Source organism: Thermobia domestica, chromosome 4 (genome assembly GCF_964235325.1).
Source record: "Thermobia domestica chromosome 4, izTheDome1.hap1.1, whole genome shotgun sequence".
Lineage (NCBI taxonomy): Eukaryota > Metazoa > Arthropoda > Insecta > Zygentoma > Lepismatidae > Thermobia > Thermobia domestica.
Window position 1 is genome coordinate 202,004,382 of NC_137457.1, and position 27,020 is coordinate 202,031,401.

The 27,020-nt window shown below is 36.5% G+C and overlaps 1 protein-coding gene across 1 annotated transcript in view; it reads left to right on the forward strand.

Moving 5' to 3' along the window:
* LOC145683014 (uncharacterized) overlaps nucleotides 1-27,020 on the forward strand; it is an 832,861-nt gene that overhangs the window by 527,308 nt on the left and 278,533 nt on the right. Inside the window, exons 7-9 of the mRNA XM_081754367.1 lie at nucleotides 7,142-7,254; nucleotides 11,290-14,864; nucleotides 21,037-21,155. Coding sequence (XP_081610493.1) covers nucleotides 7,142-7,254; nucleotides 11,290-14,864; nucleotides 21,037-21,155 — 3,807 coding nt within the window. The remainder of the gene's footprint in view (nucleotides 1-7,141; nucleotides 7,255-11,289; nucleotides 14,865-21,036; nucleotides 21,156-27,020) is intronic.

A 27,020-nucleotide genomic window follows, 5' to 3' on the forward strand; every position in this document is an offset into this window, starting at 1 on the left:
CCCCACATAAAACATTTTTTCCAATGGTACGGGAAAGAAATTAAGCGCGAGACTCATCAGACATTAGAATATTGCTACGCTGTATTAAACGATCTCTGGTCTCAACCCAGCAGCCCTCAAAATCTCAGTCATATTCATAGGGTTAAAGCGCAGATTACACGCATACAACTTCGAGCTCTTGAACGATATCAGACGGCTTCCACATCTGCCTCATTTTGTAAATCTGAACGCATTTCCTTTTACCACTATATTCAATCGCAGAAGCGACGTCAACAGAACTACATTGAAGCTATTACGATGGATGGTGCTGGCGAAGTTACGGATCTTAATGATCTTAAGACTCATGTGTATGAACATTTTTCTTCCTTATATCGAACTGGTTTAATCAATGCTACGGCACTAGAGACATATTTCCCGGGGACAATGCCCCAACTGTCTCCCGACGTACACCAACAATTAATGGCGGACATTACTCCGACGGAAGTCCGAGAAGCATTGCGTACATGTAAAGACCGCAAGAGTCCCGGTCCAGATGGACTAATTTATGAATTCTATGTCTCCTATTGGGATATTGTTGGAGCGGAGTTATGCCACCTTTTTAATGAGCTCTTAAGGCATCACAATTTCATTGATAATCAAGGTGTCATTGTCCTCATACCTAAAACGAACTGTCCGGTGACCATACAGAACTACCGTCCTATAACGTTACTCAATACTGACATGAAACTTTTCTCTAAAGTCTTAGCACGACGCTTGAAACTTGTTTGTCACGAGATTATTAGTGATTTTCAGGCAGCCATTCATCCCACCAAGAATGTGTTTTCTGCTCTTAGCAAGATCCGTGACATCACTGAATATTTTAAATTTAAGCGCATGCCTGCATGTTTATTATCAGTGGACTTCCAAAATGCTTTTGACTTTTTATCCCACGACTATCTCTACAATGTTCTACGAGCCTACAAGTTTCCTGATTCATTTATTGACTTGATTCGTGCGCTGTACTCTTCCGCCACTTCCCGTGTGCAAATAAATGGCCACCTTACGGCTCCCTTTTCCATACGTCGTGGAGTAAGACAAGGATGTGCTTTATCTGTATATTTATTTAGTTTGGCGCTTGAACCTCTGTTCTACCATCTAATGTCGCTTCCCTCATCAGTGAATCATGATTTTCAAGATATCAATGTTCAAGCTTTCGCTGATGATGTGACGCTCCTTTTCACTACGAATGAACAGTTTGCGCATATTGAACAGTGTCTACAGACTTTCATGCAGGTGAGTGGTGAAAAAATCAATGTGAATAAATCGACGTTATTGTTATATAATGCTTCCATGGGCACGTCACACGTTTCTATTGACCATCAGTATCTGATAAATGACCACGTCAAAATACTTGGTATTACCTTTACAGTTCGAACTGACGTGCTGACAGATATAATTTGGGACCCTATTCTTCAGAACTTACGCCTACTTAGTGCAGAGAATAAAGGTCGGAGCTTGAATTTGATACAACGCACCTGGTTTGTTAATACTTACATTCTTTCTAAAGTGTGGTATGCAGCGCAGATCTTTCCTCTGTCTGAGTGTTATGCAAGGAAGATTGACTCTCTCATAGGCTGGTTTCTGTGGAGTGGATTTTATTTTCGACTCCCACGACATGTTACCTATTGTTCATATTTTACAGGCGGATTACAAGTTACTAATGTGAGACAAAAATGCAAAGCTCTTTATATGCGTAATGGATTGAAGTTATTTCTTGATTCTGACTCTCACACATCGCAATGGATATCGTGCTGGACTGTTTCATTAACTGAAAATAATCCGCCATACATCCGCTTTTTTCGTCATTGTCCTGCATATGTGCGGGAACTCATTTCCGCATGGGCATATGCCCCACCGTTACCCGAGGCTTGTACCATGTCCACTAAAATGTTGTATGGCACTTTAATCAACAGTGTTATGTGTCATTCTGTACCCCGAATTTGTCATAAGTTTCCCACCTATGACTGGCATGCGATCTGGCGAAATGTGCACAACAAAATTTTATCTTCGGACATTCGTAGTGTTTGGTTGTGTTTTATTCATGACTTACACCCTACCAATGAGCGACTTCATACTATTCATCGTTCTGATTCTCCTAATTGTGTGCACTGCGGTCGACTGGATACTCTTTTGCATCGTGTGTCTGAGTGCACTGATACGACTCCCATCTGGACCTCTTTATGTGGATTACTTGCGGTGATCTGTCGTAAACCAGCTAACTATTTTGACCGCCGTATACTTGCCTTTCCGGACTATGTGTGGTATCCCAATACAAAACTCAATGCCGTTAATTGGCTTATTGGGCATACTATCTATTATACTATGTCCTCTACGCCAAAGTGTACAGTGGAGGAATATTATTTATACTTAAAATATGCTCATAAGACTTTTCCTATGATCAATCTGAATGAAACATCTGTGTTTGCTAATTTCCTCAAAGTGATCTTGTAAGATTCCATAGTATACTGGTTTGATGTAATGTACCGACAGTGTTTGCAATGTACTAGTTAATACAGTTCAATAAATATATTCAAATAAAAAAAAAAGTGGTAGAGCGTTCACCTCTGGTGCATGGGGTCCCGGGTTCAAACCCTCCTCCCGCCAAGTGAACTTTGTGGTGGACAAACACCGTGTGCGTGGGTTTTCTCGGGGTTCTCCCGTTTCCTCCCACTTTCTTCATTCCACCATTTCATTCATTTCTCATAATCACTGTCTCCTTTAGTCTAACCGGCATAACCGTGGGACGTAAAACTCAAAGATTTCATTTCGTTTTTTTCTCCCGGTATTTCTTATAATTATATGTGTATAATCGGGTGGCAAACTTCATGTCAAAAGAGCAGTAAATAAGAACAATAAAACTTTTTTGTCCATTTAGCAACATTTTGTTTTATTCACTCTAATTTTCGTATTTATAATTCTTTTCCTGTGAAATTTACCACAAATATACATTTCCCGACTATACCTAGTATCAGTATTAAACGTACCCTACAAAATTATTAACAAATTATATTCTTCCAACAAGACAGTTATAGATATGCAACAATCATTTTCGACATGAGTGTACAACTGTGAGCAAAATAAATGACGAGTCTCTTTATTCTGAAGTTTTTTTGAAAATATCTCCGTTTTCTTTATATGTTCGAAATTTCGGAAGGTTTCAGCAGCAGGAAAAGTTAATAACAAACCCGTTTTTAATATTTGTGTTAGATATTAGCTTAAATAAATTAGAAACAAAAAACATTAAATCGACCGAAATTACAAAAATTACCAACTCTGCTAAAGTGGGAAATTTCCAAGAACGCGAGGGAATCCTGCAGTTCAACACGAAGCAGCAACATCTATGTCATTGAGAGAAATGTTGATCAAATCTACCAGTGAAAATTTTAACGAAATTTTTCTAGTATGTCTTATTACGTGCATTATCTGCCAACTACAAATATATGAATATATGTAAGAATTAAAGGAGAGATAGAGATAACAGTTGAAATTGCCTATCGAAAAGAACGAATTGGTAGCACGATCATAAAGAAAATCGTGTGTGCCGTAGAGCAGGTTCATTTCACGCAAGAAAATGAATAGCTCAATTAGTTAGAGCAAAGAGTCTGTATGCCGGAGGTAGTTGGTTCGAGCCCCATAGATGTGCCATTTTCATTTTGGTTACTATGGTTATTTTACTTTTCTTATGTGGGAAAGGGTCAAATTGTAACATGTGTGTGAAACTCATAGTGATACAAAAGAAAAAATGTCGTTGTCGCAGTTGTATTAGTGTCCCTAAGTTTTGTTTGCGAACAGTTTCGTAATTATTTCCCCTGTGCTCACTGCTCACTACATGCTCACTGGTGCATAACGAATGTTTTCCAGTAAATGTTAATTCTAATTTGGAGAATTTTATAAAGTTTCACAATGTTTACCACTAGATAGTCTTCTATCTACTTTTTTGGACACTTTGATAACAGAATTCTCCATTAAATGTTTAATTTTCCCTATATATATTTTATTAGGGAAAAGTTTTACAATGTGTTTGTCTTGAATGAAAATTGTTTTGAATATACCACATGAAATAAGTAGCTCGAAGGAGAAGAGCTCAAGCAACTGATATTCTACGTAAAAGCAGCCAATTGTAGAATGATGATGCTTCTTACCTTCAGCACATAATCTTTACGTTAGAGAGTCAGACAGAAAAATCCTGCTTTTTCCTTCCCTATGACCACTCATCTTAAACCTCTACATGTAATGATTCGTGCCACATAATTTCGGCGCTCCAAAGACATTCATATTTAATAATATTAATATTTATTAATATTTATTATTATTATTATTATTATTATTATTATTATTATTATTATTATTATTATTATTATTATTATTATTATTTCTGAATATGCCACCCTTACATAACGTAGTAACCTTAGACATCTTACTTGTTAGTTTAAAATGCTTTCTTTAGTAATAATTTAAGCAACCACGTAACAAAATTTAAAATGTAGAAGAGGGCACGACGTTTTATTTTGCCCCTCTCTTTTCAGCACCCTCTCAACAGAAAGTATATAATTTCTGACAAGCAGGGCAGACAAAATGAATAAGAAATATATTTAGAGCATCCTTTCCTCCTTCGTGAGTGGAATATCACGTACCATTTTTTATTCTACCGAAGGTGACCCTATTCGGTTATAGTTAGGTAAAAGAAATACCTAATATATTTATCAGTAGCGATTCGTAGTCTGTAGAAGCACCGGTTGCAACATCAAAGGTATGTAGATACGCTCAAGTGTTTCCCTCCCCCAGCGTTCTTGAGTTTTATCCACAAAATATTCAGGAAATATGAAGAGGAAAGTCTTTTTAAGCTATATCTGTATATTGATTGATTGAAGTGTATTCTCTAATATTGATTTAATATATAAGCTATCTTCTTTATTTGAAACAACCACTATAAATGTACGTTCATAAACTATTTATATACCCAGGTACAAAACTTCTACACTCGTGTTATTGAACAAGAGATAAATCGAATATATAGTATGTGCTGTAAGGCATGAATGATGGCGTTAACCCAAAAGAAGAAAAAAGCAAGGAAATATGAAAAGCAGTTAAACAAAAATTATTTAATGAAATAAACTATGCATTATTTTAAAATAAAAGATCTTTCTTCGTTCTTTTCGAGCTTCAAATTTTTATATGACTTCATTGAAATCTGAAATGCTGCTCGCCAAGTTTTTCTGAATAAAAAGCATCGCTACCGCAAATATTTTCCGCTTTATTTTCTTTAAGGTACAGAAACACGCCTCTCTGACAATACGCATTTTGTTAGCATTTCTTTGTATGAATATAAGGGACAAAAAGTCCATTTTCAGTAACCACATATTTTTGTCTGCTGTTCTACTATAAAGAAGCATGAAATCTAAGATGTTTTCCTTCGAAAATAATAATTTAAAAAAATAGTTTAACATTCCAACAAATTAGGCTAAAGAAGACAGATTATTATTGAAAGTGGTTGATTTGAGATTATTTTTTTATGCTTTATGCCAGAAATCGAACACGGGATCATGTGCATGAAAGACACAGAGCTAGGAATTAGCCCAGTGATAGGATTTTTTCTCCTTCGAGACATGATTTACTAAATATTAGTATTGGAATGATTTCTTAGTTTTCAATCGATGGGAATTAACCGTGAATTCGAAATCACTGATTTTGATGCTGAAAATATCTTGAATATATTCTATCTATACATTAATACTTGGCATAGGTTCATATATTTGGAGTTCGCAGATAATGCACGTAATAAGACATACTAGAAATATTTCGTTAAAATTTTCATTTGTAGATTTAATCCACATTTCTCTCAATGACATAGATGTTGCTGCTTCGTGTTGAACTGCAGAATTTCCTCGCGTTCTTGAAAATTTCCCACTTTAGCAGAGTTGGTAATTCTCGTAATTTCGGTCGATTTAATGTTTTTTGCTTCTAATTTACTTATTTTAAGCTAATATCTACACAAATATTACAAACGGGTTTGTTATTAACTTTTCCTGCTGCGGAAATCTTCCGAAATTTCGAACATATAAAGAAAACGGAGATATTTTCAAAAAAAACTTCAAAATAAAGAGACGCGTCATTTATTTTGCTCATAGTGGTACCTGTATGAACTCTATTCTCAGCAGCGCCTAACTGTAACTTGATAATAGATCTTACGCCCATTGAGACATTCTCCTTGTAATAAGTTTGTAGTAAAAATCAAGCTGTAAGCTGAGGATGTTCAACCACAGAATGCAGCTCGACTACAATGATTCTTATAGTAATGTGTAATTATCAAAAAAAGTTGAAAATTGTTCAGATTTTGAAAGAACGAGAAAGGATTGCAGCTAGAATTATAAAGACTGTAGCTACTGTGGCGACACGTGAAGCCTGGGCTCTACACCAATCATAGAATTGCTTCGCTTCACGTGTGATGTATCGAAAGAATTCGGTACGATTCGTGGACCTGCCTTCTGAGCACACACTTCAGGAAACACAGACCACCTGAAGTGCAGCAACAATGTTGCCTAACTTAGAAGACACGACGAACAAACGAGAAGAAAACATTATTTAAAAACTCTAACAATTATTCAAATTGAACGGTAATAATAATAATAGCATAAGTATAAAACAACAACAACAACAACAACAGCAATAACAAAAATAATGAAACGAAAGTTAGCGGCACTCGAACAACACTGCACCGTCAAGAGATGTTCTCCGTATATCAAGAGACGAAAAAGTGCAAAATGGAGGTTCACGAGCAGGACACCCTCGCGTTCTATTGGGTACTGAAATTGGTAAATCTAAGCAAAGCGTTGCAACTCCTTGCGATCTTAATAATAAATTACAAGTAGTGTGGAGCCAAGTGTCATTTCAAATATTGTTTTGAAAGGGTAGGGGCAAGACCCTCCACTGGCTTAGGTACTTCCACGTTTCTCATTAGTATGTTACTACATTAGTGATTAAAATGCATATATATAAAACTCAGGGGGAGCAATTGCCCCCGGACCACTAGATCAAGGACCTAATTTGCAGGATGCTTTGAAAGTTAAAGCCATGTAATCATTTTATTTTTCTTTCTTTATAGAGAAAATGAAGCGAGCAACTATGAAAACTCAAGCTACTCAAACAGAAGTATGTCTGGGTCGGAAACCTCTTCCTCCGTCGTACTTGTCTTTAAGTCCAAGAACCATCCACAGAGTGAGTGTGTTTATGTTTTATGTACAGCTATGATAAGTATCATGATAATTGTAAGAAATGAATTGTGATAGTTTTTAAGATAAAGTTGGTTTTGATATAGCCCAATTTAGTTTCGTAGGCAATCCTCCAGTCTTGTTCACTAAAATACCCCCGTATATTTGTATTTATAGGAGATTGTTCCTAACTATTAAATGAAATTTATAACAAGCTTATGCTTTTCAAAGAAGAGCTATAAATATTTCAGATTTAACATAAATTCATATATTTTGTTAATTTCGGGAAATAATGTGAGAAGAATTCAAGTGTATTTCAGAAGTCTATATTAATGAAACAAATAAAAAAGTAATAAACGGAATTGTCTTTGTCATCGCTTCAAGGCGGAACGAATGGCAACATCGATTGATATGAATTTTTAAACACGGTATACTTATCTCGGTGCTGGATTTTTATCATATCACTTTTTATTACAGTGCACGTAATAAGACAGTGCCGGAAGTTGAATTTATGCCAAAAACAGATCACACCCCAACAATTGGATTAGTTATTACATTAGAACATTGTCCGTTTTTATTGTTACGTGTTATATTTTCCATTGTTGCTAACGTAGAATTATCAACATAAACTACACAATTTCAGGGAGGCAATAAACAGGAACGAAAAACCAGACATATTGTGTTCAAAGACAGAGTTAGAACGGCAGAGAAAGAGGAACTCACAATAAGTTGTTATACTACGATGAACACAAGGGTGGGCTTGTTTAACACGTGGTTCAAGCTCCGTTCTCACCATCTCATTTCGATTAAAATACTCATCCTAAGACGAAGAGGTCTCATATGCACGTTTCAAATATGTCCTACAAATCTATATAGGTATTCTCCCCGTACGAAGAACGGAAGTTCAATTAGTATTTCATAAATAAAATGATTACAATTTCTTCAGATTTTGAAAATATTTCTTACTTTGTAAAAATGATGTATTTTTAATACTTATAAATAAAATCTGATTTAAGTATTAGTACATCTGATTTAAGTAGTAGTTATCTTTATATGCAAGTAGCCTATATAGAGAAATGGATGTGTGTTTCATCATAACTCTGGAACGACTGGAGTAATTTTAAACAACCTTGGTACACATATTACTTACAGTCTGACAAAGAGTATTGTTGGGGTAATGCCCTCCATCACACATAGAGGAGTGGGTGGGGGAGACAAAAATGATCGAAAATAACAATTATTAGTGTCGACTCCATATTTTTCAGGATCGCTGAGATGAATAGTGACATTTTCGATGCCGTTTAAATCTAAATTATATCCTCATTAGTACTCCTGAGGAAGACGTGCCATATAAAAATAATTGAAAATGACCGATATTAGTGTCGAATCCATATTTTCCGAGGTTCCTAGTTGATTGATAACAGTTTTGGTGTCCTTCAAGTCAAGATCAGCTCCCAATTGAGGTAAGTCTCCCTTAGCATTCCTAGAAGGAAGGAACGAGGGTATGTAAAGAAACGACCAATTAGAGTGTCGAGCAAATATTTTTCGAGATAGCTTAAATAAATAGTGACACTACCGATGCCGTTCATGTCCGATTTAAGTCCGGGAGTGCGAAATGGTGACAGGTAAAAATATCAAAAACTATCGATTTCAGGGTCAAATCATTAGTTTTCAACGTCGTTAAATTAAATTGTGCCAGTTATGATGCCATTTAAATTCAACTTCATCCCCAGTGGGGATAAGACCTTCTGAATACTCCTAGGAGGCAGTGGGAGGGACAGACATAAAAATAAGAAAAATCAATATTAGTGTCGAATCCATAGTTTTCGAAGTTGTTTAGTTAAAGAGTGGCACTCCAGATGCCTTCTAACTTCAAGTTGGGCCCCATTAGTACTGTAGAAGGGTGTAATTGTGACATGGAAAAATAATTGAAAACGACCGATGTTAGTGTCGAATTCATAGGTTTCGAGGTCGTTTGAACGAATAGTGACTTTTCCAATGCCATTTAATTCGAAATTCATCCCCATCTGCAGAGGGTGGAGTGAGGAGATGAAAAATAAAATGTCAAAAATGACTATATTTATGCCAAATTCATAGTTTTCAGAATCAGGATAACATTTGACCCGTTTGAAATTACTTTTGGAATATAGATAGTACCCATTTCAATCTGTTTTTAATTATATCAATTTGATTAAAGGTGTATTCCTGTGAGAATAGATTGTTTTAATATTTATGATAAAAGTAGAGTATTTTCTGTATTTTTATCATTACACTTTCTAACTAACTAACTCTACGGCCTATTGAACCCGGAGGTTCGATGCCGCGTTCACAAAAGCTTTCCATTGACTTCTGTCCTTTGCTAACTAAATCCAGTTTCTACTTTCCGTCTCCTTTAGCCTAGCTGGCATAATCGTGGGACGTAAACTCAAAAATTTCATTTCAAATTTCCAGTTTCTACTTTGTGTTTCTACTTCTGCAAGATCCACCTTACTCTTGCCTTCCCACCTACGTCGAGGTTTTCCTAATGATCATTTTCCGATTTAATTTTCAGTTAAAACTTCGAAAGAGTTCGACCTACCGACGTGAGCCTTCTAGACTTGTTTGACCCTAATAATGTTTGGTAAATAGTACAAATTATGCAGTTCCTCGCTGCGAAGTTTCCACTATTCCTCATTTCCGTTCCTCTTGGTTCGAATTTTCGTCTCAGGATTTTATTCTCACATACTTTCAGTCTGCGTTCTTCCCTCGGAGTAAGCAACCATACAGCATAACAAGCATGATTTTCGTTTTATATATTTTAAGCTTCAAATTCCTCGACAGAATTCGCGACGACAAAAGATTTTGAGCTGAATAATAACACAGATTCCCTGCTTGCAGTCGACATTAAATTTATTCGTTTATATGTTTTGGGTTAGATATTTGAAAGTATCTACTTTGTCAAAAATATTATTTGATATATTGTGGCAACCATAATTTGCAGTATTACGACCCCGACGAACTTGCATGTATTTAGTTTTCTCTGCATTTACTTCTAAACCCATGTCCCTGCAAACATTTAATAAAACTTCTGCATTTCTTTCTATTGTTCTTGGATCATTCCCTATCAGATTTACACCATGATACGCCGTAACCTAGTGAATACCATTCAGCTGTTCTCCCTGGTTGCTATCTTTGATTTTCCTTATGGCGTACTCAAGAAAAAAGTTGAGTAATAGAGATGACAACGTATCTCCTTGTTCCAGGCCATTCTCTACGTGAAAACTTGTGGACAGGAATTTCCCTAGTCGGACTTTACTTCGAGATTCGTCTTAATCTAACCAGCTTTTCCGGAATTCCAAAGTCTGTAAAAATGTTTTACAATTTTTCTTTCCTGATCCGTAGTTCTTTCAAAAATCAGTGAATAGGTCTAATTGATGTACCGGAGTATTGTATTCCCATTTTATCGAATGGTAGTTTTCGAATGGTACATATCTGATCGATAGTTGATTGATTTCAGTTAAATCCACACTAATATAATCTCCAACAGTTTTATCTGCATGTTGGGTCAATCTTACTAATAGCATGCTTGAGAGTTATCACACTTCCATTGAGAGTCATCATATTAAATATTCTAAGGAGGAAGAGGACTCAAATATTTCCCATAAGCGTATTCTCCCTGAGCGATAAACTGGGCATTTCAGCTAGTATGTAATAATATATAATAAAGCATAAGTTTTGATAAAGTGAAGGAAATTTAACTAAGAAGGGAACAATAAAATCACATCAATAAAATCCGCGTTCATTTCAAAGAAAACAGAAGAATACTATCCCATATAATCAATGATTGAAAAACAAAGATGGCGCAGGCATTGAACATAGTTTAGATTTCAATAATTCCCTGAATTATATGTAAAACTGCAAGAGTATCTTTAGATAGTTTTTACCATAGTAAATAATAAGGTAAAAAATATGATTTGGCATAACAGTCATTGTCCTCTACGTGTATATCTTTACAAATAAATATCTTATATTTTAACTAATGTTATATTTTCTTCCTCTACAGGTAAAAATGGTGTCACAAGGAGCACAAACGAACGGCGATCGTCCTCGGAGGTTGATGAAAAGCCTATCTGAGGCTGGACAGTTCAAAGGCTATGATCTAAATGATGTCTTCGATAACGGAAATGGTCCACCACCACACGAACCTCTTCACCGAGCACAATCAGAGGAGCCACGTTCATCAGTTCCAAGACAACCAACACCAGGCCCAGGGTTAGAACTTCGTGAAGTAACAGAGAAACAACAGCAGCAGCAACAGCAAGAGAAACAGGAACAGCAAAAGAAAAAGACGAAAAAAGACTATAAAGAAATATTTATAGATTTTGAACCACAGGAAAGACGTGGTAAGAAACGACTTTTGCAGAAAACTTTATCAGAAGGAGAAATCTTGTTGGAGAGACGAAGAGCACAAACGTTTGCTTCTGGATACATGGAGGTTGACGTTGACATAACCAAAAGTGAAGATGTAATCGAACGTTACCGTGTTCAAGAAGAAGTGTTTTTGGAACCGTTAGAGAAACGTTCAGTGTCACTTTTCTCTTCGATACCAGATAATCTCGCAGCAGAAGATCAACAAGAAGACGAGTTTCATGAAAATCTTATTTACAGAGGGTTTTTTAGGAAACGAAGTATGTCACTCGAGGATGCAGTTTCAATTGAAACCACACGCTCGAGTGATTCTGAGCTTCGTACTTATGATGCATTGGACTTAAGAACCCATGATGGTGTATTGGGGGAAACACCTCATAGACTTTCACCGTTTGCATCGTCAGATTCTCTAGGCGATTATAGAGATCATAGTAGTGACGGGATTTGGAATGAATCACAAACGACAGTTTTACAAGCAGGGGCTGAATCTAATAGTACAACAATCATGGCACCTAGCTTGTCTGACTCGGAGAACGGAACTCACGTCAGCTCTTCTGACCTCAGCTCGGCTGCGGTTACTCCGTCCACGAAACGGAAGCAACTGCTTCTTCAGCGGAGTAGCATTGAGACCGAAGCCCTGGATGAGGCCGAAGAGGAGGCGCTGGTTCCCACTTCGACGTCAATATCACCATCCGCGACTCTTGCAACTTCAACTCTCGCGTCTCAACTTCAGAGAGGCAAGACGACACGGCCAACCGTCCCAGCTACAGAAGATACAGCAAAGAAAAAGCTAATACCTGAACGTAGAAGTGAGGACAAACGAAGAGGATTACTCTCAGATTCACGAATTCGAACACGCGGAGGTCTATCCCCTGGTTCAGACATGAGAAGGAATCTATCACCTGCATTTAGGACACCAGAACCAGACGAAATGGATCGTCCTCGTAGTCCGGGAAAAGTTGACTTATATAGAACGGATTCTGGTAAGACAACGGATCATTCAGAGACATCAGAAGATTATATGACTGCCAATGACAATTCAGGAACAGACACTAGTTCAAGGTTAAGTGGTTCGTTTAAAACGGGAAAAGAAAAAGTTGAGGGGATGGGCGAAGGAAGTTCCTTTGAGAGTGCCTCTTCCATATATAGCCTCGCCCGCGCTGATCTCAACAACGACGACTTCCTTGTGCCTTCCCCTCCAATAATGGAGGAAATTAAAGAAAATCCCAGTGAACAACATACACCAAACTTAGAAGTGACAGCAACAGATCAATATGATAGTGAAGGACCTGATACTGAAAGGACTCCACGTGTTAGTTTAGTTCCGCCTCTTAGTCCCAAAAGTGTTACCTCCCCTAGTGGCGAAAGTAGTAGCTCAGGAAGTTATAGTCTAGAAGGTAGCTCCATAGAATTACTAGATAAATATGAAGATGTCTCCAAGTCTTCTGTTAAACCAGAAGAACCTCAGAAATCTAAAAATGGTAAAAAAGAAGGTATCGTATCACCTAAATATCAAGTTTCATCTCCGGAAAACGCCGAAGTTGTTAAAAGAGAAAGTCAACACGAACGAAACAAATCAATTTCTGACACTGATGACAGAAGCTCAAAACGTTCTAGTTATTATAGCTCACCTATTGAAGATCGAAGTGTCGATGGGAAAGAGTCTGCTACAGAAACACGTGAGTGGACAGATGAAGAGAAACAGCGTTTGAAGAAAGGTCTTAAACTTGAGTTTCCACAAGCTACGTCCATGATGGAAGAAAGTCAAGGTAATGGTGTTCGCGAAACTACAACACCTCCATCAAAGGTCAGCGAAGTTAGGCGGAAAAGTAAATCACGAGAGAAGAAGGATTCGCCTCCAAAATACGATGTTAAAAAATCCACGTCAATGGATTTACAAAAGCCTCCACCTGAAAGTGAAAGTAAGAAAGAAAAGGCGGTAGCAAGGAGAACTAAATCAAGAAGTCGTAGTCCCGTTAATAAATCTGGCTCCGAATACAAAAGAATACTGGCCACGGGTAAAGAAACAACGACTCCCTCTATCGAACAGAAAGGATTTCCTGGACAACCAAAGAAATCCAAAGAAAAGAAAGTTATTGAAGAATCAATAACTCCAGGTTTAGCTCGTAGTCCTGCGATGCATGAAGGCTTTCGAGCTGAAGACTGGTTCGTCGAAAGAACACCAGTTCACACCCCTGAGAAAACGTTAGAGGATCTGACATCAGATGAATCTAGTAGCCAACTGACAGATACAGATAACAGAGGGCCTTCTCCGAGAAGACAACGAGATAGTGGAAGAGATTCGAAAGGAAGAAGAGTTCGGGAAAGTCCTGGGAAAAGTCCAAGACGTAGATCATGCGGACGATCAAGTCCTCAAAGATCTCGCAGACGAAGTGGGAGTGGTGAAGATAAGCATTCACGGCGGCGATCGGTCAGCAAAGAAGAAGCAAAAGAAACGCTTAGTGAGGAAAGCCCACCGAGATCAAGTCGTCTTAGTCCCCATAGATTCTCCAAGAGCCCGGGAGGTAGTCCCAGAAGAAGTCCAGCCGGAAAGGCATCATCAGCGCGTGGGTCACCAAGACCTCAAACGGACTCTAGTGGAAAAGTGTACACAAGTCCAGAGTCAAGCCGCCTCATGGCTCTTAGTGCCGAATCTTTGCGATCCGTTAGTCCAGGCAGTGATAGTGTATTTTATTCAGAAAGTATGGATTACGTAGAAAAAGTAAGCACAAGAACAGGTAGTGAACCAGAATTAGTGTGCCATCAATGTGGTGAACGTGTACGCCCTCGTGAGCTCGAAGAACGAATGTTAGAAATGAAACACGGAGGAGAGTCAGAAGAATTTGGTGTTTCCGACCAACCTGACACAGATATTGTAAAACCACCGGCGGGGTTTGCGGATTCACCTGAGGGACCAAAGAAAATTCTTCCTGCATTAACATCCGCCGAAAGTGTCAGGAATGGCGGTGAGAGTCCACCAGCTGAAGTATCAAGGAGAGATGCTCCATTAGGCAAGGAGGAGAAACAAAAAGCCAAAGAAGACTCGGAAGGAAAATCAGAAGTGGTGGTTGTACCAGGTCGCCTGTACAAGAAGCTCGAGAAGCGGTATCGTTCGGAGGAGAGGGACAGGAGGCACCACAAGTTCAGAACAGACGGGATGCGAGCGAAGTCTGAGGAAAGAGGGCGAGAAGAACTCAGGGTCAAAGTGCGGTGAGAATATCAAATTTTACTCTAAATCAATAGTACCTAAGTTTAATATTTTGTCACCTACGTACAATTTACCGTTTTGTTAATATAATGCTTCAAGTTGTCTTACTTTCCTGTTTCATTTAATTTTCTTTATGGCTTTATTCAATTCACATTTTTCAAGGTTATTTTTATGCCTTACCTCAATTTTCGATGTGCTTTCTCTAGCCAAGTTGACTTGAAATTTTACAAGCTTCTTTTTATCCATCTTATTTTATAATGCCTCCAGTATAAGTTTCAATGTCATTTTCCTTATATAAATTAACAATGGATTTTATTATACTTTCATTCCCATCAGAAATGGGAAGGTATAGAATATTGTGCTTTTTCAATAGTTACGGGTATAGGAATTAGAAGATCTATTTGGAGCATTATATTAAAAAGATAGACTCCTAACTACGACAGAGACCGTAGCAATAGCAGTTTGTTAGTTTATTTCTAAATTCCTGTTTTCGTATGCTATATTAAGCACTGTCTTAAATCATGGGGAAACGATACATGGGATAGGCCTGTATACGACATAGCATGAAGGCGAAAGCTAAACACGCCAGTAACCATGGGTATCAGTGAAATTTTCATACTTAGATAATTCAAACATTCTAACTACTGATGAGAACTAGATGAGCAATAAAAGATCTTTAAAGAATACTGTTATTTCCATTAATGGCAATACGAATGAAAATTGTGATTCGTCTGTCTTGAAGTATCAATAATGTTTTGTAGAAGGAAGATGCCCATGCTCTACTATATTTTGAGATGAGAGATCTCTCGTGTATGTAACAGGCCTGTGAATAATAGGAATTCAAAACTCATGTAGCACTCATATTACATTGCTTGTAACCTTCTTTAGTGCTACAGCAATCGCTAGGTTGAAGAACAATAATTTTGATAATATGCATAATACTCACGTTTTCCAGTCTAAAATTGTACTTATTCTCTCTAATGTCTTCCTTCCCGTTTGTCATGTTTTGTATTGCATCTGTCATTAGTCTATACATCATTCTTTTAATCTTTTTAGATTGTTTTATCTTGCTTTGTTATTCTTTCATCTTGCTTGTGTAAAGACAAATTTGTTCGGCGTTTTTTTTATATATTTGGTCTAGGAATTAATTCGTGCGGTTGGTACGCACATATTGAAGCTGTAGTACAAACACAAAATACATAAATACCTTAAGAAAAATATTGTCCATCGCTAGCCACCACTTTCGCCCATCTGTCAGGCAATGTACGGATTCCGTGGCGAAAGAAGTCCTCATCCTTGGAAGCGATCCAGTCAGAGACCCATGTTTCGATGTCTTCTGAAGAAGTAAACCGCTGTCCAATCAAATCGTTGTTCATGCAATCGAACAAGTAGTAGTCCGAAGGAGCAACGTCTGGTGAATATGGCGGGTGGGGTAAAACTTCCCATCCGACATTTTCTAAATAGGTTTTGACCGGTTTTGCGACATGTGGGCGAGCGTTATCATGTTGAACAATAAGTTTAACATGTCTGTTCTCCCATTCTGGTCGTGTTCTGGCCAGAGCTTGCTTCAAACGCATTAATTGTCGTCGATAACGTTCTCCATTCATAGTTTCGCCCGGTTGCAGCAGCTCATAGTACACCACACCTTTCATATCCCTCCATATGCACAGCATAACCTTTGCACAGTGAATATCTCGTTTTGGTTGTGATGGACCTGGTTCACCTGGTTTCACCCAGGCCTTTTTTCGTTTAGGGTTCTCGTAATGGATCCACTTCTCATCACCCGTAATAATTCAATGCAGAAACCCCTTTCTGCTCTGTCGTTGAAGCAGCAATTCGCAAATGGTTTTTCGTCTTTCAACGTCTCTGTCTTTCAATTCATGTGGAACCCAATGTGACATCTTTTGAATCATTCCCATGGCTTTCAAGCGTTTGGAGACTGTTGTTTGATCAACGCCTAATGCTGCTGCAAGTTGTTCCTGCGTTTGACACGAATCCTGCTCGAGCAATGCTGTCAATTCTTCGTCTTGAAATTTTTTTGGCTGTCCAGCTCGCTCTTGGTCTGCTAAGCCGAAATCACCACTTCTAAACCGTGCAAACCAATTCTGACACGTTCGCTCAGCTAGAGCATGGTCACCATACACTTCCACCAAAATACGATGACTTTCAGTCGCACTTTTCTGCATGTTAAAGTAATGCAGCAGGACACCCCGCAAAAAACACTTTATCAGGCACAAATTGCGCCATGTTCACTTAACTACAAACTGGTGTTGTTGACGCTTTAATCCACTGCCCTATACTACGAACGATACGCGATGACAGGGGTTTGCAACACATGTGTGGATACACGGAACTGTGGGACGCTCCGTTCGTTGCGCCATCTCTTGTCCACCCGCACGAATTAATTCCTAGACCAAATAGTTTATATATTTTATCATAGGAAATAACATAACTGCTGCTGTGGTGATAGTAAATTTCTGAAACAAAATGGTAAAACGTGTCAGTTCATGTTCTGCAATAAACAAGAAATGAGGACTTTTTTTCAGTTTACACAAGTAATGTCTGAGAAATTCATATCACTAAGTTATTTGTTTATTTGTCACTATGAAATTTAGAAATTTATATAAGAGGAAAACTGAAACACAACAATCTTATTATTTTCATTCTATTAATAGAACTACAATTATTGTTATCAAATAACATTTACATGCAGCATGTTGTTTTGTTAGTAGTAAATTTTACTAGTTCAAGTATAGTTGTATCTTAGGGTTGACGAGAAGTAGCTTTCTAATTCTTTAATTTTGTATCTTCTGAAATATAAAATTTAGAAACAGACATTTTAATTACGTATTGTTTATTATTTTTCCTAAAGTTATATATCGATGCGACACCCAGCAATTTTAATACATTACTCTAAACGGGCAGGAAATCGGCAGGTATACAATATATGGCTTCAGGAATAGCTCCTCAAGGTTATCAAAAGTTAGAGGTATATTCCAGTACATTAGTTCTTCTATCCATCTTCATAAAAAGTAATCATAGAAGAAGTCTGAATTTTCTATAGGATTTATTGTGGCCTTTAATAGTCTACACATTGCTTCAAAAAATACTTATTAAGCTAATTTTAACAGGCCAGAGAAATGATCGGAGTACTATGTTTAATAAATTTCAGCTCACACCCTCTTTCTTTTCAGATATTCTTTGGCAGATATCATTTCCAACTAACGCTCAATGTGTCTCGCCAGCAGATTTGGCCCAAGAATACGATAAGTTGTACTGCACTAGACTCTCACTTTGGGTCTTATTCTGTACTCTTGCAACCACCTCTAGATAGTTCTCCTTTCCCCAATACTGATTGTTATACTTTATTAGGGAACGCCTCTACATGAAACACAGCTCTATTGCTTAAAATATTGTCGAACAGGCCAGCATACTTTTCTTTCCATGCTCACATCATTTCACAAAATTTCACATGATTGTTATAACTCTTTTGGGAAAAATATTCTTTGAAATAATAAGTCTTTCATTGACACATTAAACTCTTCATTGGAAACAACACGCACAACATGACGATTGCAATTTGTAACCCACCTTATGTATTTGGAAGACTTTCGTCGAACTTCTCTTTCAGTATCCTTGGTTTTTCCTCACAAAATCACGTTGAAAACCTGCCAATTCTCTGGATGTACGCTACCGGTAGTCAATAGGTATCCCGTAATAGTTTTTATTCTTTTTGAATTCGAGGAGTATTTCTAGCATGTCTTCACCACTGTCGTGTATGGAAAACAGACACCATATATCGTGCCTCGTAGCATTTTTAGCTCTTTCGTCAATGGTTAGTTGATTAGTAGAGCAACCCAAAAGCATAAAAAGCATAATAGCAATTTAGATAATGGTTGGTACCTTGAACATGGTTGTGGTTGTCTAAGGGCCCGAAAGAAACTATGTTTAAAAGCATAATAAAGCGTAATTTTAGAAAATAAAGCATAAAGCATAATTTAAAACAAATAGCATAATTCTTGGAAAATTTGATTTAACTGCAAGTTTAACATGTTCTATATTAATATTTTTAAAACCAATATTTTCAATGCAAAATCATTGACAACATAACAATGCAACAATGAAAAGCTTATTTTTATTTATGTAAATTTTTTGTGTAATCCTTTGATGTGGAGAGAAGAAAAAAATGAATAGTACATAAGAACTCCACACTATATTGTTACGTGTACCTCTTGAACTTGAGCACTTTCTGTACTTTTTGGTGACATCTTTTACTTTCCCTTTCTGTATAAGGCGCACACAAGTGTTAGAAAAAACTGACTCGAGTAAAGCATATCTCTTTACAGTGCATTAAGTAGAAAGTTCATTAAATATGAAAGAAATTGCTTGCATAAAATATTAATAAATAGATCAAGATATTTAGATTATTTAATGTATAGTAAATATTATACATTATACACGATTAATGTAAAACAATGATTGAAATTAACAATAAAGCATAATGTGGAAAAAAATAAAGCATAATTAAACCAAAAAAATAAAGCATAATGTGGGTTGCTCTATTGATTAGTCTTCTTCCATATCTAAAACCAGGAAGAAAAGTACACACATAAAAGATGAGATATTGTAAAATAAATCATAAATAGTGGTGTGCATGATACGACAAAACAATGTATCATTTAATATCTATATAACTATTCTCCTATAACCCTAGCCTCTTTATGCCTTAGAATGCTACAACACAAATATAGTTAGTATCAAAAACTTACCCCAAGAAAGGTCTATCGACCGCTAGATCTCTTATTAGAAGAAGACAATTATAATGTATAAACTGTTACCCATATTCATCCAAAGTCATGTTGTCTTGCTGTTACCCATATCCTCCTGCATTTATAATTACAGTTTACTTGAACGCTTTTAGCCTTGTTTCATTTATTCTTTACAAAAATTACAATGTAACAACTGAGATACATCACTACCAATAGCTATTCTCTCTGTTTTCTAATATGCTTATCATATAACTTGTTATCTCCTGAAAACTGAGTACAACACATGCATAGTGTTGCCAAGACATTGACACAAAAAATAACTAAACATCAGATGAAATGACTCCAATTTGTGGTAAAAAGTCGTTAAAAATTAAAGCCATGACAGTTCCGACAATTAATACTTTGAAGTACTTATATTAGCGATTTTGAAAAATGCTTAAAAATTAAATGTTCAAAAAAACGGGGGAACTAGCAGCAATGATGATTTCAGATTTACCGGGGAAATGAATCACGAAGAAACCAGGGGTGCGAAATACTGGTAATACAGCTTCAGCACGATCAGAGAAATGTTTCCTGGAGTGTTTTGTGGCTTCGAAGGGATTTCATACCAAAATATATCCTGAAATCATTACTGTCTAAGATCCACTTCACTCTAAACCTCGCTTCTACAGCTAATTTGTTTGCTTTTAATGCTGCTTAGTTACATCTTTTTTAGAACTTACACAAATTAAAGGACATTGAAGGCTGGAATTATTCTCTGTTAGAGGGCAAGGGGTAACAGAAAACAAATCAGGATTGTGGAGGGGTGGTCACTTTGTGTGTTTGCGTAGTCCATTGTCGCTTGTGTTGGTTAAAAGAAAGAAAAGGAAAGAAACATATTTGATTTGATTTCACGTTCAACGTCCCTGTCAGTACCGAGCCTATATAAGGCATGCCCCTACAATGAGACCCGAACCACATGAGGTCCTACTGAGAATATAGAAACATATTGAAACTACTTCGAATTAATAGTACTTGAACACAGAAGAAGAAGGTTTTTGCAGCACAAAAATCGCTAGATTTGTAAATAGCTAAATCCTCATTTTAAAACAAAAAGAAAAATCGGTAATAGGAAAAATATTCTTTTGTCGCTATCTTAGAAGTCGAATCCTCTAGATTTAGCGACTTTCGTCCAAATTGTCAACACTTCACATGTATTTGTATAAACAACTTAGTTAAGCACTTTTAGAGGTTTATGATTTCTAGCTAATGTTTATTCCTCTTTCATTTTACAACTCTTGATAATACCTATGTTTCTTGGGCGAAATGTATCGCAGAAAAAAAAATATGAAACCCTCCTATCTATATTTATTCAAAAGAAGACGAATTAGTATTTTAATAATAGGTATTGTCCATTTGTTTCCAGTCCTCATGCTCGTTCAACGGACGCTAGTATGGAAGTGATTGGACCTCGAAATGCGGATTCCACACCAAGTGTTCATAGAGATAGCCTTACGGATTTGAGTGAAGATGAAGATGAGACAGGTAGGAATCAAAGAGACAGAGTTCTGGTACGCCAAGTTCTTAACCCAAATAATTGCTACGTTAATTTTAAAAAATGTATGCACCAGGGGCGGACAAAGGGCTGGGCAACCTGGGTGACTGTCCGGGGCGCCACAGTCAGGGGGCGCCAAAACGAGCCTCAAAAAGCAAATTTTATAACGTGTTTTCTACTGAGCTTTCTTATTTATATTCTTGTAATGTGAATTATATCATATTTTTCCATTCCACCATGGATACAGCCTACTACTAGGGAAGCTGTATCGACAAATGGAGACATGGGATGTAGAAGAAAGAGTGAAGGGGTCATTGGTATTGTTTATAGCGGGTCATGTTTTTTCTGAACTTTTCCCAGGCAATGAATGTTATTGGATTGTATATATGTTACTTTTTTTTAGGCTGTTAGTGGAGGGGGAACAGTATATACAGATTCCTCAGACATGACACCGGCCGGCTAAACTGTCGGTCTTTGTTGAAAGTAGTGCCTAGGAGATATTATTGTTTCGCTATGTAGAGTTTTTGCCAAATCATTTATTTCGAAAGTGTTTGTGAAATCGAATATACCACTCTGCAACATATAGGAAGCGAATTAGAAGAGGCAGTACGAAAAAGAAAACATTCAGCGGTTATCTTTGGATTCTTCCTCCCGCCAGCACATGTTTTCATTCTTACAATAACAATGCTCGATAAATTAAAACTTAAGGTTATCAATTCAACCACAACCAACGATTAAAATACTTGACGAGTAACCAGTCGTCCTGAAAATACGGACTGAAAATTTTCCTGATGTATCAGCTGCACTCAGAATTGCTCTTACTCTTCCTGTCAGCGTAGCTTCAGGCGAAAGGAGCTCCTCAAAATTACAATTAATTAAAAATTGTTTGAGATCTACTATGTGCCAGGAGTGCCTCGTGGGACTCGCCATGATGTCGACTGAGTTCGACATTCTTCAAGACATTAACATAGATGTCATTTTCAGAAATTTTACAGACAAAAAAGCTCGGAAGGTTATATTGTAATTATTGTGAAGTGCTGGAAATAAATGTATTTAAACTTGTTTAATTTATTGCTTTTGTAAAGTAATAGTGAAATTTAAGTTTTTATTTAGTTTTTTTTAAGTATTGTTGTGCTATTAATTATCATGTCTGAGGCTAAAGGTTGCAAAATTAGGAAAACAATTTGTGTAAATTATTCTAGATTTTAAGATATTGTTTTATGGAAGAAAAAGATATGGACGCTTTCTCATAAAGTTCCCTAAATTGACTTTTATATGATTTACTTACGTATTTTTTTCTTTTTGAAAAACGGCTTTAAAATATTACTGTAATAAAATGTAAAATATGGGTTAGAAATAGGGGGTACCAAAAAGTAACTTTGCCCGGGTGAAAATTTTGCCTTGGTCCGTCCCTGGCATGCACTGTTACAATTGAGTAAGCTACTAACATCGTTTATGGTTAAGAAGCTGTTGAAGGTTTAAAAAATAACAATCAAAAATTTGTAACCAAAAGAATGAATATATCGTATTCCTGATAAGTTTCAGAGTTTTAAATGGCGTAATCAAGGATGTTATAAAATAGGAGAACGCTATTTTAATTCCACAGGTGAGAGATGACCCATCGGAGGCTTAAGATTTTCCTAAGCAATGTAATTGCCAAACGTGCTTCAGAGAAACTGTATCTCTCTACAGAAAATTGGAAATTTTGTGCTGCGACTTTCGTAAATGTGAAAGTTTTAGTTTGGACCAATGCAAAACTCTCTTAAATAATATTGTTTAAGTCTTTATCTCAACTCTGAAAGATTTGCAATATTCATTTTAATTTTTGGCAGTGTGTTGTTAATTTGTACTAGTATTATCCACTACGGCGTATTTGTTTAGAAGTACATACCTCTATTTATAAAAAAATATTTTTTGCTCTTTGAATCCACTTTTTTTTAAACTTGTATCTGAAAATACGTCATTGTTGCATTTTTTCAAATTACACTATAATTTAGAACTATGAGATTTACTTTACAAAGGAGTAAAATGAGCTACCAGGCTGTAAATTCGGACCACTGGCTACGGAGATATACTTAAGACAATCTAGTAACTTGGCGTCGATTGTTTGGTAACTTGGCAACCAAATGACTATGATCTGGATCATGTGACCGTTTTTGTACTCGTACAGCTGTTTAACAAAGCCCACAACAAGACTTAGGGGACATAAAAGTTCGCACGTGAGATGGGCTAGCGCCTGCGGTACAGATAGGCTATATTGCTGGAAGGTAAAAACGACGGAAAAGCTATTTTTGTAACAACAATTAAAAGCATACATACCATTAGTTTTCCTTTAATATATGGCCTAGTTTTAAACTAATCCAGCATGTTGTATAATGTTTCAAGTTATTAAATTTTGCTTCTTTTTTGTGTGTGTTATTAAAATGTTGAATTATTAGCCACTTTTGAGAAAATTACGAAAATAGAATAACATTTTATTTTCAATTCTACTCTTTCCAATTTTTCGGGAAAACGGATCCGATTTCGCGAAAAATGCAAGAATACAAAATTGTAGGGTATAATTTTCTCTTTCCGAAAGATAAAAGATGATCAAAATCTGTCCACAAGTGGCCGAGTTATGAGCGTTTAAAGAAGATTGTGATCCGCCATCTTGAATCAAATATGGCAACCATGAACCAAAAGAAATTAATTCTCTTTTAAGTGGGTAATAGTACTCACAAGGAACATCACCCAATTGTCCGGCTCCGATTTCTTTTTTTTTCTTTTCTTTTTTTTTCTTTTTTTTTTTTTTTTTTGCTGATAGAGGACTGTATGTAATATTTGTGATGACAAAATTGATTGCCATGGCGCATGTTTTCTTTTTTTATATATATAATTTTTAAGAGGTGATGTGATTATTAGAGATTACTGTAGAAGTCCCTTACTACCCTTTGTAAACAGAGTGTTAATGAAAGAACAAGTATGTAGATACATATAAGGCCTAGAGGGAAGTTGTATGGTAAGTATGACCTTGACGGCAGCCGTCTTGAAATCCGTCATTTTGAATTAAGGCCAAGTTTTTTTAAATGGGAATAGGGTATTATATACATAATTTCGGGCTAGAATTTAATCAGAAAGACAGTGGTGAAGTCAGTTTTAAGATACGCCCATTTAGGGAAAATTTACAGGCTTATTAATTATTTATACTTACTATGTGCGTAAGTCCCTTACCTCCGCTTCCAACCGGCGTATTAATGATAATAAGTGGAGAAAAGCTTCGGTAATACATATTAAGCCTAGAGGAAAGTGATACGGTAAGGGTATCCTTGACGGCAGCCATCTTGTAATCCGCCATTTCGAATTAAAGTGAAGTTTGAAAAATGAAAACCATTGCATGTGACACCTCATTTTAATAGTAAATTTTCCCAAAAAGTTCAAGGTATGCTTATTTTTAATCTATGGTTAACCCGTATAAATTTAGGACTGCTTCTAATGTGCACCAAATGTCCATTATTCGATCTTTCAAAATGGCAACACTCCTAAGTTTCACCGCATGTTTTAAGATTCCAATTGCACTTTGCAATTGTTGCCATGGCTCATGTTTTCTAAATTTATTACATTTTTAAGAGTTGCAATTTGTCAGTTCGTGAATAGTGTTGGGATAAGCATCCAGCAATATTTCTGAATTTTGAAGACTTGGAATGTAATTATATATTTTAAATCAGGGTACATGAGGAACCTATAGACCTTTGTAACGTAAAGAAATACAAATGAAATTCTAACAAATTGGTGTTATACGAACAAAAAATTATCAGGAAATGTAGCCTACATGTCGCGCAAACGACAAACAATAAAATATTTGTAGTAAATACACCTTTAATGGAACAGCACCAATGATATAAATATCAAAGAGGCATAGTATGACTGTTCCCAACACGCTGTTTCTACCATGAACATAATAATGAAACAAGTAACTTGTTTATAAAGATGTGTAACTTAATCCAGTTCCCGGTTAATACTGATTATAAACCTTACAACATGAACTGTCGACAACACTCGCTAGAAAACGAATGACATTTTTGTCTGACTAGCGAAAACAATTGCCATAGAATATAAAATAAATAAATATATATAAAGAAATAAATATAAAAAAAAAAACAAAAGACCATTGATTTACACAACAATAATATTTCGTTTTCCTTTTTGAAGTGAATTTGGTATTACCTCAATGCAAAGTTGTAATTGTTTCGTTGTACGATTATTTATGTCAGTAAACGAGTTTTTGAAGGACATATATAGGAAGGAAATAATTACATGGCAAATCTTCAAAATTCAGAAAGATTGCTGGATGCTTATCGCAACACTATTCATGAACTGACAAATCGCAACTATTAAAAAACGCAATAAATTTAGAAAACATAAGCCACGGCAACAATTGCAAAGTGCCAGTTGGAATCTTAAAACATGCGGTGAAATTTAGGAGTATTGCCAATTTGGAAGATCGAATAATGGACGTTTGGTGCACATTAGAAGTAGTCCTAAATACTGGTTAACTATAGATTAAAAATGAGCATATCATTGGCTTTTGGGGAAAATTTACTATTAAAATGAGGTGTCACATGCAATGGTTTTCATTTTTCAAACTTCACTTTAATTCGAAATCGCGGATTACAAGATGGCTGCCGTCAAGGATACCCTTACCGTATCACTTCCCTCTAAGCGTAATATATATTACCGAAGCTTTTATCCACTTATTATCATTAATACGCGGGTTGGAAGCGGAGAAAAGGGACTTACGCACATAGTAAGTATACACAATTAATAAGCCAGTAACATTTCCCTAAATGGGCGTATCATAAAACTAACTTCACCATTGTCTTCCTGATTAAATTCTAACCCGAAATTATGTATATAATACCCTATTCCGATTTTTAAAAACTTGGCCTTAATTCAAAATGGTGGATTTCAAGATGGCTGCCGTCAAGGTCATACCTACCATACATCTTCTCCTAGGTCTTGTATGTATCTACATAGTTGTTCTTTCATTAACACTCCATTTACAAAAGGTAGTAAGGGACTTCTACAGTAATCTCTGATAACCACATCACAACTCTTAAAAATTATTTAAAAAAATAGAAAACATGCATCATGGCAAAAATTTCTATCATCAAAAATAATGAATACATATCCTCTATCAGCAAAAATATATATATATATATATATATATATATATTGAAATCAGAGTCGGGCAATTGGGTGATGTCCCTTGTTAGTAGTCAAAATGTGGTCACATGTAATGCACACGTGACACAGGCTAGCGCCCGCACTAATAAGCACTGTTCAGAGGTAGGGTGGGTCAATGAAAACTTTATCTATAACTCAGTCAAACACTACCCACTGAAACCAACTGATTCACGACCCATCGTGACTCATTCTGACGCACCACCTATCGTGGCCAACTCTGACTCAACATCCACCCAGGGGCGGATCCAGGACCGACTTCTGGGGGGGCGGTGGGTTGTCATACTGCTACTTTTAAGGTCTCCAAACTTTGGGATGGGTTTTATTTATATATATAAAATAAGAAAGTTTCCTCTTCTGGGGGGGGGCGATCGCCTCGATCGCCCCCTTCTGGATCCGCCCCTGCATCCACCATGACCCTCTCTAACTCACTACCAGGGAAGCATCCACGGGGGGCTGGACCCTCTAAAACCTCGTAACTCGACATATATTCGTAAACTTTTTCAGTAAAACTATATATATTTATATTTTTTTTTTAGCAGAAATATGATTGATGTATTATAAAGACTTGATCTTACATTTCATCTGTACTCCTCCTTTTCTTATAGAAGTAACCGTGCATATCAATCACTTAT